The 16144-nt window shown below is 41.7% G+C and overlaps 2 protein-coding genes across 4 annotated transcripts in view; both read left to right on the forward strand.

Annotated features, from left to right (window-relative positions):
- The window catches only part of LOC135545736 (bifunctional heparan sulfate N-deacetylase/N-sulfotransferase 1-like), an 87522-nt gene extending 84643 nt beyond the window's left edge, over nt 1–2879 (forward strand). For all 3 annotated transcript variants that reach the window (XM_064973559.1, XM_064973561.1, XM_064973560.1), the window contains one exon: nt 281–2879. In XM_064973559.1, coding sequence (XP_064829631.1) covers nt 281–400 — 120 coding nt within the window. In that variant the 3' untranslated portion in view covers nt 401–2879. The remainder of the gene's footprint in view (nt 1–280) is intronic.
- Nucleotides 2880–5383: 2504 nt separating this feature from the next.
- LOC135545737 (HLA class II histocompatibility antigen gamma chain-like) lies at nt 5384–15050 on the forward strand. Its single transcript, XM_064973562.1, has 8 exons — nt 5384–5579; nt 6290–6459; nt 8490–8578; nt 10163–10225; nt 10325–10408; nt 13191–13272; nt 14205–14261; nt 14423–15050. The coding sequence occupies exons 1-8, from the start codon at nt 5488–5490 to the stop codon at nt 14428–14430; spliced, it is 645 nt and encodes a 214-aa protein (XP_064829634.1). The 5' UTR covers nt 5384–5487; the 3' UTR covers nt 14431–15050.
- The last annotated feature ends 1094 nt before the right edge of the window (nt 15051–16144 follow it).

Here is a 16144-nt window from a genome sequence, read left to right on the forward strand (position 1 = left end):
AGAGTTGGCATTTGCCAATGCAAGTTGTTCACTGATATTTGTTCATTAAGATTCATGTTTGTTAATTACCTCTAGGATTATTCTGTTTGTAACTGGTAAGGGGTGGTTTTATGTGTGTGAGCGCCAGATAACGTTGATTGAATCCTGGCTATGTCTGTAATGATAATTCTATACCTCTCTCCTATCCTTTTTTCTCTCTCCCTCATCGATCTCTCTCTCTCTCTCCCTACCTCACTCCAATCCATGGTTTTCCCTCTCTCTCTCTCTGTCCATCCTCCAGTCCCAGTTGTTCCTCAGGGAGCACTACAGGGATCAAAACATAGCATTATCTAAGCTGCTGTACAGGATGGGCCAGCCCTTGCCCAGCTGGCTCCGAGAGGAACTGGTCCATACCAGGTAGCAGGGGGAGGGGGACAGCTCAGCGGACTGTACCACAGCTTAACCACCCCCCATATGGAGGAGTGTGATATGAATCCCCTGGAGGATCCATAGGAGGGTAAGAAAGGGGTGTGTTCTGATGAAGGCCTCTCCTTCTGTATGTGCTCTTCATAAGAGGGAAGAACAGGGAGGAAGGGAGAGCAGGGACGGTGACCTGTGGGCGGTGAGTCTACAATGGCTCATAACCTAGGCCCTAAGTGCACTCCTCTCTCTCCCTTTGTTGTACCTCTCCATGAAACACCACCACCCTTACTTGGTACATTCTATGAAGAGACTACCCACAAGACTGTGCCACCTCTTACAAAGGTGGAGTGGTGTGAAGGTACCGGTACAGATAGGAGGGTGTGGTCAACCCTCATCCTCTCTTTCTTTGACTATCCCTTGCGTTCCTCACATGGACTTGGACCTTACTCTTGAGAGGAACAGGAGGATGAAGAGGAAGAGTGAGACTTGGCTAGCCTGCACAGTACCAGTCATTTAAGGCTGGGTGAGGTGAAAAAAGGGCAGATATTACACTAGAGCAGAGATCAATTAGTACTTGAATGAATTAAAGAACGAATGCCATTAGTTGAAAATGCCTGTGGTTTTTATCTAAAAACCATAGGGGGGTGGTATGATGTATATTGACTCAGGCTACAGGTGTGATGTGGTCTTATTCACTAGGCCTTTAGACACTAGACGTGAACACATTTACCAGTGCCCTGAGAGTCTTCACCACTACATTACCTGGCCTATTGACAGTTCTTATTTTTTAAGATTGGGATTTGGAGACATGTTATTGTAAAAGGTGACCAGAAACACATTTTGCTTCGTTTCTGTTTCAGATGGGTTTGCATACACAGCACAGGAAGTGTCAGGCAGACAGCCAGGCTGCACACATTGAAAGCACAATATGCAAAGTATTGGTACATCTCATAAATAGACTTTACAGATACACACATATTCTAATTTATCAGGTTGTCTGAAAGCACAGTCATTCTAATTTAACAGCTTGTCTGAAAGCACAGTCATTCTAGTTTAATAGGTTGTCTGAAAGCGCAGTCATTCTCGTTTAATAGGTTGCCTGAAAGCGCTGTCATTCTAATTAACAGCGTGTCTGAAAGCACAGTCATTCTAGTTTAATAGGTTGTCTGAAAGCGCAGTCATTCTAATTAACAGCTTGTCTGAAAGCGCAGTCATTCTAATTAACAGCTTGTCTGAAAGCGCAGTCATTCTAATTAACAGCTTGTCTGAAAGCGCAGTCATTCTAGTCTAATAGGTTGTCTGAAAGTGCAGTCATTCTAGTTTAATAGGTTGTCTGAAAGTGCAGTCATTCTAATTAACAGCTTGTCTGAAAGCTCAGTCATAACACAGATATTACAGTATGTGAAGTCGGTCCCACGTTAAACAAAGTACAACTTATGAAGGCTTCATATAGTATTCCTAAAGGCTTCATAGGCACTACAAAAATGCTTCACAAATCATCTATAATCATATTTCATACTCTAAATGGTGTATAAAAGGTGACTACACTTCCCACTGTAGGATGAATTGCCAAATGTGACATAACACACTGTATGCTTATACACCATTCATAGTGTCATACGCTAATTTTGAGGCGTTTATGTAGTGCTTATAAAGCCTTGATGTATGCTCTTTCAAGCGTTTATAAGTTGTACTTTATTTAAAGTGGGAACGTGAAGTCTGACATAAGCTAAGTTTAAATGCACTCAAGTCCATCAGTCATCTGCAGTGTGAGGATTATTTTTTATAAATCCTTATTTTGAATGTTCCATTTCATTTGTTTTAGCAGTTGTTCATAGTATTTCTGAGTTGCATCAGGGAGAATCTAAATCATGAACATCTGACATAGTCAGTATGGCCCAAGTTATAGTAGTAGTTGTAACTCAGACATTAGTCACATGGTACTACCACTGCAAGCATACATAACAAAAAGCTGCTCTTACCGCAATACTTTTGTACAACGTTGTTCAGACGTAATAACAACGCACATGCTGTTTGTTTCTTTCCTGACTCTGTAATCTAATGTTATAGACATCAATTATTGAATGCGATTGAGGTGAAACTCTTTCAGCCCCTTCTCATAATGCAACGAAAGAGGTATTGAGTGGGACAGAATCATCCAGGTAGTATTGAATTGTCACTACTATGGATCTTAATATAGTGCCATCTGCTGAAGTCCCGACAGATCTCTTTCATCCTCTGTTCATGTGAATGTTCCTCCCCTCAACTACCCCCACACTGCCAATTGTTGTACAGAGCTCCTTGATTTCTTTATTTAAAGTATTATTGACATGATAATAACACAATAACAGCAATGATGGTACTAATCTCCCCGGACTGTACGATAAAGACTTGTAATTGTTGTCAATCATTTTTACAGTGTAACTAATATTGTCAGTGCTTTTTAATTAGCAAATAAAACCACTTGATTTTTTATATTTTTCAGAAATGTTCTTGTCTTTCCCCACTGAAACCCCTGTGTGTGTCTCTGAATGTTTAATACACAAGTGTTTTCAGAGAAGTATGATATAATTTGGAAAGGAGAAGCAGATTACACCTCAAACCTGAGATGAAGATCACAGTCTCTCATGAGGGCATGAGAGAATGTCTCACTCGGGACGGAGAGGTTTTACTATATTTTTACAGGGGTATAATGGTTTCAGTAGAATAGTACCGGTATTATGTTTTCAGTTTGAAGCTAGGTATGAGATCAGATCAGTACAGACTATAGGTCTTCAAGGTTCCACCCAAACACAAATCATTTCCCCTCGGGTCCGAGTCAGATCCTGTTTGTCATCTGGTCTCAGTTCTATGTAACTACAGCTGATAGGCCCAAATGGACCCGACCATGGCTCTGCATAGCCTATAGCATATAGATTTTACGCTAATAAGGTGAATTTATGACTTATAGAAGGCTTAGCCAACATATAAAGAGATATTCATTAACCAGAAGAGCAACTTTGCTGATAAACATCAATATTTTATCACTTTGGTCCAATCGGGTCTGGCCTAGAGTCTTAGCCCACTGGGGTTCAGGTCTGGTTGTTCTCTGGTCCAATTGGTCTGGCCTAGAGTCTAGCCCATTTGGGTTCAGGTCTGATTGTTCTCTGGTCCAATCGGGTCTGGTCTAGACTAGCCCATTTGGGTTCAGGTCTGATTGTTCTCTGGTCCAATTGGGTCTGGCCTAGAGTCTAGCCCATTTGGGTTCAGGTCTGATTGTTCTCTGGTCCAATTGGGTCTGGCCTAGAGTCTAGCCCATTTGGGTTCAGGTCTGATTGTTCTCTGGTCTGGGTCTGGCCTAGAGTCTAGTCCATTTGGGTTCAGGTCTGATTGTTCTCTGGTCCAATTGGGTCTGGCCTAGAGTCTAGCCCATTTGGGTTCGGATCTGATTGTTCTCTGGTCCAATTGGTCTGGCCAAGAGTCTAGCCCATTTGGGTTCGGGTCTAATTGTTCTCTGGTCCAATCGGGTCTGGCCTAGAGTCTAGCCCATTTGGGTTCGGGTCTGATTGTTCTCTGGTCCAATTGGTCTGGCCTAGAGTCTAGCCCATTTGGGTTCAGGTCTGATTGTTCTCTGGTCCAATTGGTCTGGCCTAGAGTCTAGTCCATTTGGGTTCAGGTCTGATTGTTCTCTGGTCCAATTGGGTCTGGCCTAGAGTCTAGCCCATTTGGGTTCAGGTCTGATTGTTCTCTGGTCCAATTGGTCTGGCCTAGAGTCTAGTCCATTTGGGTTCAGGTCTGATTGTTCTCTGGTCCAATCGGGGGTTCTCTGATTGTTCTCTGGTCCAATTGGTCTGGCCTAGAGTCTAGCCCACTTGGGTTCAGGTCTGATTGTTCTCTGGTCCAATTGGTCTGGCCTAGAGTCTAGTCCATTTGGGTTCAGGTCTGATTGTTCTCTGGTCCAATCGGTCTGGCCTAGAGTCTAGTCCATTTGGGTTCGGGTCTGATTGTTCTCTGGTCCGTTCAGGTCTGGGTCCCCCAACTTTTTGGACCCGTGAAGACCTCTAGTACAAACATCAACCTCCAGGGTTCAAACTGTCCATAAGAGTCCAAACTGGGTTCAAACGGTCTTTGAGAGTAAATTAGTACTGTGTTGATTACTTTCTGACCTTACGGCATGATCTGATTCCTTTTGATTGCATCTTCTGTGGATTTTATCTTTCTGCACTTTTCTCATCACCGCTACCGCAATGGAAAATCCCCAACATTCACTGTAGAATAAGTGGAATTCTGATCCACACTTCTATGGAATGACTGATTGGTTTACAGACTTAAATGAAAGCCTTCAAGGCATCCAATGAGTATAGAGCTTTGGCAGTGTTGTCTCTAGGGAGAACGGTTTCCAACATCTTGCATCATTATCAACTGTAAGATCATAAATGTCCACTAACTTTTCTTATTACCATACTGTAGCTTCAAAAGTATTTGTATCCTATTCACACTATTTCAAAATAGAATAAAGGACAAAAAACATCATCTTGATTTTTTATTTTATTTTTTATTTTTATTACTGCTTGAAAACAAGAAAAGTTAATATTGCACTGGTGCAAACCTGTCCGTAAGTATTATGTCTATTATTTGATAAAAACATGAATGCATATTATGGTTACTGGCCCAGCATAGGTACAGTGCTAGATAATACCTGGATTGTTGTTTAACCTTAGGACTCCATTTTTGAATGAATTAAGATCTTAAGAATGAATGCATTTCCTTAAAAACAATCAAATGGGATGTTGATTTTCAAATATAAAATCTGAGGGATTTTCTATTTACTTTCTATCTACTATTTTTCATTCATGAGAAATTGAACTACTTTCTTTTCATCGCTTCAGATTTGTCTGCCTCTATCAACAAGTGATGCAATGCAGGTTGACCAATGACAGCTTAGTTCAAACTCTACAATCTAGTTGAGCCTGCCCATCACTTTATAGACTCGGGGCTTTCCAATCCTGGCTCGACTGCCTGTCATTTCAGACAGACGCTTTCTCCGAATAGATCTCTTCCCTTTTTACTGATTGCAGAATTTGAGAGAACATAGACTTGAAGAGAATGGAGGAGCAACAGCAGCAGAGACACGATGATGCGCTCCTGGAGCGCGCAGGGAGCCAGGACGTGATCCTCCCAATAACAACCAACACAAGGTGACATTTATAGCAGTAATTTTACGAAACACATTTTATAGATGTTACAGTTACTTCGTTACATGCATCTGCGTATTGTCTATAGTATGTTTCTTCATTCCCCAAAGTAAGGTTCAAGTATGTGTAAACTCAAAATATTATATTACAATAATCACGTAGAAAAAATTATGTAAAACACAAAGAAAATCCATCAACAAGTGCAATATTTTATATAACTTATTTACAACGTGTCTGCTATTGTGAATTCACGTCATTTTTTAAAGTATGCATAAATGATATTGGGAGTATTATCAATGGTTTGAGTCGTCTGCTGATGCTGACTACTCCTTTACACTCAGATGAAGCCTCTGCCTAGTAACTACTGATGTCTCCCAAACCTGTATTTATCATGGGCTCAGGAATGAGGAACAGAAAACAGTGTTGAACATTTTCATTCTTACTGGTTTAGGATCAGCTTTTGTCTCTGCTCCGGGTCTCTGATTCGTTTTTGGAGGTGCAGGGATGTCACAAGGACAACCCCATACATGTCAGAAATGCAATTCTGATTCCCATAATCTTTTTAAAAAAGTAAATCATGTTTGGTCTCCATAAATCAAGGTATAATTTAAATTTGTTTCTCTCCTTATATTTCTCCCTCTCTTTTTACTTTCCATCTCGTCTAATCTATCACCCCCTTTATCTACCGATCTTGCTCTCATTCCCTCCTGTAGGGACTCTAACAGCCGTGCTTTTAAGGTAGCAGGGCTCACAGTGCTGGCGTGTCTTCTCCTAGCCGGCCAGGCCCTCACAACCTACCTGGTCTTCAACCAGAGGGGCCAGATCCATGGCATGCAGAAGAGCAACGACAACATGCGCAAGCAGCTGAGAAACAGACCACCTGGTAGGGGATTGGAGGAGAGGGAAGGAGGGGTGTTGATGTGTAGAGTTGGTGGCCAAAGGAGAAGGAAGTGAGATCTACTTATGTGGAAAGAGAGACTGGGGGGACTGGATAGAAAAGAGGAATGGAATGGGGAGGGGTTTTATTCCACAGTCATGAGTCCATATATTTTTTTATGTAAGTTGCTTTGGATAAAGTGTCTGCTAAAAGGCATATATTATTATTGTAAGAGTTGGGTAAATTACATTTATTGTAATCTGTAACGTCTCTTTCGGATTACCCATACTCTGTAATCCGATTACTTTGTTACTTTTAGATGTCTTTCCCTAAGAGGCACAGGTGAGTAGCTGGCAGAGACCGTCTTAAAATTGGATTTGAAATCTAACCTTAACGACACTGCTAACCCTAATGCCTAACCATAACTTTAAATAAAGACCAAAATGCAATTTTTTGGTTTATATATATTTACAATATAGCCAATTTTGACTTTGAAGCTGGCCCATTCTACCTTAAGGACGACTCGTCCCAATAAATGTCAACCTGCTTAATAGGCATTAGAATAAGACAAAAATGTATATTACCAATTGAACATCTATTGCACGATAAATAAATGTTAGAGTTTACATAGCTGGCAATAAATGGATGTTACATTTTACTTTATGGGTTAGTTATATAGGCTTCTTCAACCTATTGCTTTCTACTACAGATAATAATACTATTAGATTATATCTTTAAACCAAAGTCTGTCAGATTTCCATTCCAATGATTTAATACCCCTTGATCCTCAAGAATAGGACTTGGAAATCTAGATAAGCCAAGTTGTTTTACATGAGCATGACTCCAAAAAACAAATGACTATTTAGCCTAATCTTTTCTTTTTGTGTTGTCATGGAGGACTGATTGGGCTCATTGCTTCGAGTTGAAAAATAAATGTTGCTCTCAGAAATGGCATGCTTTGAGCACTACAAGGAAGTGCTATTTGCATGTGAAAAACTAGATGGTAATTTTCCATTAAGAAAATAAAAGCCCCGCTCCTGGTCTTCTTAAATGAAACTAGTTGTTGACAGTATGGAGCACAATATCACAGGAGTTTAGAAGGGAGGAACTCAAACTTTTATTCCATAGGCTGGGATCAGCACTATGCATCTGTGGTTAAGAGCACATTTTTCACTGGCTGCCCACTGGGGGGGGGGGTGTTCATGACTCTGGCTCTGTTGCAAAATGTTTCTTAAACGGAAGTGAAACGTGGAGGGACCTACCTGAATTTGTCCAATACAGACTCTCGTTTGCTCCCGTTTGGTTCTTAAACGGTTTCCGTAATGAATACACCCCTGGACGCAAAAACAATGATTTGATAGGCAGCTTAAACAAAATATACAGTACATTAGTGAACAGCCAACCACAACAACCACAATCCGTAAGGCACAAATAAATGGGAAAGCAGCATTGTGATTCTCATCAATGCGCTATATAGTCTAGATATCAATAATAAGTGATATCAGTATCGCCTGTAGGCTACACCACTGCTATCATCCTTACCACCAAGCGTGTATTCAAGTTGGATAATCTTAGGATGCCGACAGAAGTCACACCATTGGAAGTCATAGCTTGGACTGTAGCCTACAAAACCCTATTCCTGCGACCCATCAAACGCATTTGCTGTGTTATCATAGTGGTCTCTGATTGGTGGTCATCATTTGGTGTGTCATCATAGTGGTCTGATTTGTGGTTAGACTCGCTCAGGCAAAACAAACCTTTTTCAACGCTGATTTGAATGTCATTGAGAAAACAGAAAGGTGTCGAATAATTTTCCGCAAACATCCTTTCGGAATTTAAAAGTCATTTATAAAAGTTAGCATCTAGTTGTTCACAAGTTTCTGCGATCTGATTACAATAGTTTACAATTTTTTTGTCATCATTACTCCCCAACCATGTTTAATGTAGAAATTTGGGAGGGGCCACCTTCAATCCCGATTGGAAGTGTTTTATCTTATTCACACTGACCTGTCGTCGTCTTCCCCTCCTTGCTCCAGCTGTAGCCCCTGTCAAGATGCAGACGCCCATGCTCAACATGGCCCGGCTGATCGACTTCACCGATGAGGACGTCAAGACTCCCATGACGGTATGACTCCTCTTTCCCTTCTTAGAGCAGGTGTTGTTTAACTTTTTCAGCCTGGAACCCAAATGATATATTCTGTTTTCCTGGGACCCAAGCTTATGAAAACATGCAACTATATTGTACGTATCGTTACATTTCATTGCACTTATGCATAAAACAAATGCAATATAGACAAAAACAAATAACAATTAAATGAAATTAAATATCCTTATAAATAGCAACTCATATTTATTTTTCCCCATTTAAAAACACTTACATATCTGTCTAGGTTGGAACTGTTGCTGTTAAAATACAAGAAATCATTGTCATTCTGAGCTGGAATAAACGGATTGATCACATCACACAGATGTATAACAGAACACAAACACACACACAGTCCTAATGAGAGGTGTGTGGCTGGTTGAAGTTTTGAACAAGCTCGTCTATTCTGGGCTCAGTTTTTGGTAGTGCAACCCTGAGGTCATGCTCAGCATAGAGTCTGTTTCTGTACTTTTTTTTAAAGTGTGCCAGAGTTGAGAACCCTGACTGGCACAGGTATGTGGTGCCAAACTGGACCAGAACATCTACGCGCTCCTCGTTATTTCTCAGGTTGTATGGAAAAAAAGAGGCGAAACTCATTGCTGTGTTTGGGTTTCTTGACGATTGAGTTCAGTCAGAACTTGTTGCTAGCTTGAGTCCATTTGATGACAGTTGTGAGTGATGGCAAGTGGGAATGATAAGGCAATGGCTGAGAGAGTGCATCATCTGCTGCTGAACAACAGCGCTGCAGCTTGTGGGTCGCGGAGGGATCTTCAATAAAACTGCAGAAAAAATAATGATGTAAAGAAAAAAATGATGTAAACCGCAAAGCACACAGGCGTCTCCCTCCCGCTTGTGCAGCTGCCAAACTGAGCAGACACCACTAAGCATGGAGCGCACTTACAGAGAGAGCAGTTGCACATGGCCAAATCAATTCTAGTAATGAATGAAATAACTACACTTTCTCTGACATGTCGCGACCCACTATTAATGGACATTTTTGTAGGGGTTGATATATTATTCATGTGAAAATCAAGTCTGAAATTTGTAAGTGGAAATTACAAACTTTACAAGTCTTTTTAAACCTCAAATACACTACAAGCGTTTAATTTCCTGCAACAGGGTGATCAAATGATGAACCAACATCTGTAAACACAATCATTAAAAAGACAACATTTTCTCTGGATGCAGCATGCACACTACAAGACCAATACATTAGACCGATACACACACTAAAACAATATACACTCACAAGACCAGGCATAGTAACCATAACACATGCCACTTCACACAGCTCAGGAGTTCATGGCCTTTGAGTTAAAAAAAATAAAGACAATTAGTCTGTTGATACATTATTAATAGGTCCGCGACCCATACTTTAAGAAAGGCTGTCTTAAAGGCTTTTATGAACTGAGGGGAAACAGCCACTAGATGGCAGCAACAAGCTCACTTGCAAATGTCAACTTGTGTCTCCTAGGACTAAGCTCCCTCTTCCTGCTCCTTTGAAATTAAAATAAAAAGATGAGTATTGTGTATTTTTGTCTGTCTGACTGTCTGCTCTCCCATCAGAACCTGGAGGCCACTGCAGTTGCAATTGTGAGCCTGGAGGAGCAAGTGAAGAATCTGCTGCAGGTAAATTAGTTAATTAATATTAATCAATGAATCCACCCTTTGCGTTGAAGTCCCCTCTACAAAGACAGGATCAGTTTAAATAATTATTGTATTGTTAAGAACCCCCAGCTGCCCCAGTTCAACGAGACGTTCCTGGCCAACCTGCAGAGCCTGAAGAAACAGGTGGAGGTGACTGAGTGGGAGGTGAGACTTACATGCATCCCAAATGGCACCCTATTCCTCTTTAGTACACTACTTTTGACCAGGGTCATAAGGCTGTGATCAAAAGTAGTGCACTGTATAGGGACCCTGATAAAACCCTAAGACACATGTATGAATCTCCATAAATAATCATGACATGGTCCACGTTACCTTACAGTATCTTACCAAATGGCTGGGCGGTGTACAGTGTTTTACTATATACCGGTAATGATGCAAGGACCAATTTGAGTTTTTAAATGACCTTCTAAACCAAATGTGATAGATACTCCGGCGCGTATAATGTCTGTTTTTATAGTTTACTCTGTTTGCTACTTAAGTCATCTCTCTCTCTCTTGCTGCTACGTGCTGCTAACCACACCAAGCCCTGCCCCTGTCACTCAAGGAGAGAGCAGTTGCTCAACCACTGAGTCATGAGCACTTTCTTGCCGTTCACTCCGCATGGTCAAATGGATGCAACATTCACTTTCCACTAGCACTCTATAATTACACTTAGTGTTTGTATCTTGCTGTCTGCAAACGACTGTCTGCTAGTTTCTATTCTTGGCAAGGTGTTGTAAAAAATAATTACTGTTAGCCTCTAATCGCTAGTTAGCTGGCTAAATGTACTAACAGTCAGAGTGAACGTAGCTAGTTAGGAAATACTGTCTGGTACCAGTGCTGGTGTAGACCTAGATTAGCATTTTTGTGCAACGGTATCTTATCAGAGAGGAAAAGGCGAAGCAGGAATATGTTGGTTAGCTTGCTATATGAAGTAAGAAAACAACATGTAATTTAACATCTAATGAGGGTCACTTGGAAACACAGACCAACACTTTGGTTCCTACCCTGTCAATAATTCCTCAATGGCTTATTCAGTCAGTGTCTTGTCAAACAACAATGTATTCAAGGTTCTGCCCACTATATTCCAACTATAGAATCAGAACAATTGTTATATTTCCATGATTCCAAAAGTTAACCAATTTTTGCCCATATCACGCTGTGTGGCACAGTGTGGAAATTATAAATAAAGTGCAGGAAATCCAGAAATGGTTGAAAATGCTGAAAATTATTTTAGTTTGGAGTTAGATTGAACAGTATAAGTGGAGAAAGCCCCATTGAAATCACTTACAATGTATGTGTTGCCACCCTAGGCTCATAAGATACTCACTAAGCCTATTTAGAACATTTACAGTGCCTTGCGAAAGTATTCGGCCCCCTTGAACTTTGCGACCTTTTGCCACATTTCAGGCTTCAAACAAAGATATAAAACTGTATTTTTTTGTGAAGAATCAACAACAAGTGGGACACAATCATGAAGAGGAACGACATTTATTGGATATTTAAAACTTTTTTAACAAATCAAAAACTGAAAAATTGGGCGTGCAAAATTATTCAGCCCCTTTACGGTCAGTGCAGCAAACTCTCCAGAAGTTCAGTGAGGATCTCTGAATGATGCAATGTTGACCTAAATGACTAATGATGATAAATACAGTCAACCTGTGTTTAATCAAGTCTCCGTATAAATGCACCTGCACTGTGATAGTCTCAGAGGTCCGTTAAAAGCGATACAAAAAGATTTCCCAAGCTTTAAACATCCCGAGGAGCACTGTGCAAGCGAAAATATTGTAATGGAAGGAGTATCAGACCACTTCAAATCTACCAAGACCTGGCCGTCCCTCTAAACTTTCAGCTCATACAAGGAGAAGACTGATCAGAGATGCAGCCAAGAGGCCCATGATCACTCTGGATGAACTGCAGAGATCTACAGCTGAGGTGGGAGACTCTGTCCATAGGACAACAATATATTGCACAAATCTGGCCTTTATGGAAGAGTGGCAAGAAGAAAGCCATTTCTTAAAGATATCCATAAAAAGTGTCGTTTAAAGTTTGCCACAAGCCACCAAACATGTGGAAGAAGGTGCTCTGGTCAGATGAAACCAAAACTGAACTTTTTGGCAACAATGCAAAACGTTATGTTTGGCGTAAAAGCAACACAGCTCATCACCCTGACCCCACATCCCCACTGTCAAACATGGTGGTGGCAGCATCATGGTTTGGGCCTGCTTTTCTTCAGCAGGGACAGGGAAGATGGTTAAAATTGATGGGAAGATGGATGGAGCCAAATACAGGACCATTCTGGAAGAAAACCTGATGGAGTCTGCAAAAGACCTGAGACTGGGACGGAGATTTGTCTTCCAACAAGACAATGATCCAAAACATAAAGCAAAATCTACAATGGAATGGTTCAAAAATAAACATATCCAGGTGTTAGAATGGCCAAGTCAAAGTCCAGACCTGAATCTAATCGAGAATCTGTGGAAAGAACTGAAAACTGCTGTTCACAAATGCTCTCCATCCAACCTCACTGAGCTCGAACTGTTTTGCAAGGAGGAATGTGAAAAAATGTCAGTCTCTCGATGTGCAAAACTGATAGAGACATACCCCAAGCGACTTACAGCTGTAATCGCAACAAAAGGTGGCGCTACAAAGTATTAACTTAAGGGGGCTGAATAATTTTGCACGCCCAATTTTTCAGTGTTTGAATTGTTAAAAAAGTTTGAAATATCCAATAAATGTCGTTCCACTTCATGGTTGTGTCCCACTTGTTGTTGATTCTTCACAAAAAAATACAGTTTTATATCTTTATGTTTGAAGCCTGAAATGTGGCACAAGGTCGCAAAGTTCAAGGGGGTCGAATACTTTCACAAGGCACTGTATTATTCAAAACATAAAATACCATATCACCCAACCCTATCTTACCCTGAACCCTGACTGTGTCCCTCAGGGCTTTGAGACCTGGGCGCGTTATTGGCTGCTCTTCCAGATGGCCCAGGAGAAGCCCCCTGTTCTCCCCACACCTCAGCCAGGTGAGCTTACCCCCCACCAACACCTCCAAACCCCCACACCACCTCCTCACCCCCACCACCATCTCCTCACTCCCACTATCACCACCTCCTCATAACTTTGTCTCTTGTCTCTCCCGCTCTTATTTCTTCCACCCCACCCCCTAAACCAAGTATTTAATATAAATTCACCATTGCTCTCTTCTTTCCCTCTCCTCTCTCGTCTTTCCCTCTCCTCTCGTCTTTCCCTCTCCTCTCGTCTTTCCCTCTCCTCTCGTCTTTCCCTCTCCTCTCGTCTTTCCCTCTCCTCTCTCGTCTTTCCCTCTCCTCTCTCTTCTTTCCCTCTCCTCTCTCTTCTTTCCCTCTCCTCTCTCTTTCTTTCCCTCTCCTCTCGCTTTCCCTCTCCTCTTTCCCTCTCCCTCCCTCTCCTCTCGTCTTTCCCTCTCCTCTTTCCCTCTCCTCTTTCCCTCTCCTCTCGTCTTCCCTCTCCTCGTCTTTCCCTCTCCTCTCGTCTTTCCCTCTCCTCTCTCTTCTTTCCCTCTCCTCTCTCTTCTTTCCCTCTCCTCTCTCTTCTTTCCCTCTTCTCTCTCTTCTTTCCCTCTCCTCTCTCTTCTTTCCCTCTCCTCTCTCCTTTCCCTCTCCTCTCTCCTTTCCCTCTCCTCTCTTCTTTCCCTCTCCTCTCTCTTCTTTCCCTCTCCTCTCTCTTCTTTCTCTCTCCTCTCTCTTCTTTCTCTCTCCTCTTTCCCTCTCCTCTTTCCCTCTCCTCTCTCTTCTTTCCCTCTCCTCTCTCTTCTTTCCCTCTCCTCTCTCTTCTTTCCCTCTCCTCTCTCTTCTTTCCCTCTCTTCTTTCCCTCTCTCTTCTCTTATTTTCCTCTCTTCTCAAGAACGTTATGTCTGGTAGGTACATTGTGGTGGTGATGGGATAGTTGTCTCATGTTACTGTTTGTTTCCCACAGTACTCCGTCAGAGGATGGCATCTTACCCCAGGATGATGCAGCTGAAGGAGTACAAGAGTGAGTGTTAGATAGAAACTCAATAACAAACAGACAGATGTACAATATATAGACAACGCTTTGGATCACATGTCTGTCTACTGTGTCTCTAGACTGTTCATCTGAATACATTGCATGATAGTTTGGCACATATGGTTGACTCTTTTCTCTATATTTTGCAGATGAGTAAACCACAGCACCTGATGGCCTTCTTCACCAAGTGTCCTCTCCGACATCTCACCCCCCCCAAAAAATACACACAATTTTCCTTCTGTCTATCTCACTCTTCCTTTATCATCATATAGCTAAGTTACCTGGAAGGCAAACCGATCAATGTTCTCTTTTGATTTCTGGATGATTTGCCTTTGGACAGCATATAAGGCTTAAACTATTCAAACTGTTATCTTGTGAGCTCAGCTATGTTTAGCATTGCTAGAGATATACATATGAAGTGTATGTTACATTTTACACCATGCGCACAACACCCAAACTTTCCCATCCCCAAACCCTGACCCTCTGACCCTACTCCTGTCAATATTTACCCCTAGTCCCTTACCTTGGTCCTCCAAACATACCCCTCTAATGGGGGCTAGCCCCACCTGTTGTTTTTTTTATCTGCCTCTCCCCATAGATTGCCATAGGACTTTGTTTGAAAAGCTTACTGTCTATATAATATAACATAGATTAACATCTATTTGTCCATCTCTTCAATGCATGATTTTACTATTATGTATGAGGATGTAGGGAAGTGATTCTACCAAGAGATGTGAACCAGACAGAATTAATAAAGTATGTTGTTTCCTACTGGAACACTGTTTCAAGACTCTTAAGAGTCTATCCTCCACAAAATAACAATGGGATGTAGAAGTAATCAACATTTTAAAATTAATAGATGATTTTGACCTGCCCACATTTCATTGGAAGATGCAGTGTAAACTCTTTAACATAGTCTATTAGTTAGAAAGGGACACTAGATACAAATGTATGTGAACATACCTTGGTGTCAAGAATCCATATTGGTGGATTCTGCTCTTTCAGTCACATCTGTTTCAGACAGTTGTATACAATTGAGCACACAGCCATGCAATCTCCATAGCCTAACATTGGCAGTAGAATGCCCTTACTGAAGATCAGATCAGCGTGGCACAGTCACAGGATGCCACCTTTCCAACATGTCAGTTCATCAAATTTCTGCCCTGCTAGAGCTGCCCCCGGTCAACTGTAAGTGCTGTTATTGTGAAGTGGAAACGTCTTGGAGCAACAACGACTCAGCTGCTAAGTGGTAGGCCACACAACCTCACAGAATGGGACTACCGGGTGCAGAAGCGCATAAAAATAGTCTGTCCTCGGTTGCAACACTCACTACCGAGTTTCAAATTGTCCCTGGAAGCAACCACAGCACAAGAACTGTTTGTCGGGAGCTTCATGAAATGGGTTTCCATGGCCAAGCAGATGCACACAATCCTAAAATCACCATACACAATGCCAAGCATCGGCTGGAATGTTGTAAGGATCACAGCCATTTGGTTCTGGAGCAGTGGAAATGCGTTCTCTGGAGTGATGAATCATGCTTCACCATCCGGCAGTCTGACGGCCGAATCTGGGTTTGGCGATGCCAGGAGAATGCTACCTGTCTGAATGCATAGTGGCAACTGTAAAGTTTGATGGAGGAGGAATAATGGTCTGGGGTTGTTTTTCATGGTTCGTGCTAGACCCCTTAGTTTCAGTGAAGGGAAATCTTAACGCTACAGCATAACGCTACATTCTAGAAAAATCTGTGCTTCCAACTTTATGGCAACAGTTTAGGGAAGGCCCTTTCTTGTTTTAGCATGACAATGCCCCCGTGCACAAAGCGGGGTCCATAGAGAAATGGTTTGTTGAGATCGGTGTGGACGAAAGTGACT

Source organism: Oncorhynchus masou, chromosome 9 (genome assembly GCF_036934945.1).
Source record: "Oncorhynchus masou masou isolate Uvic2021 chromosome 9, UVic_Omas_1.1, whole genome shotgun sequence".
NCBI lineage: Eukaryota > Metazoa > Chordata > Actinopteri > Salmoniformes > Salmonidae > Oncorhynchus > Oncorhynchus masou.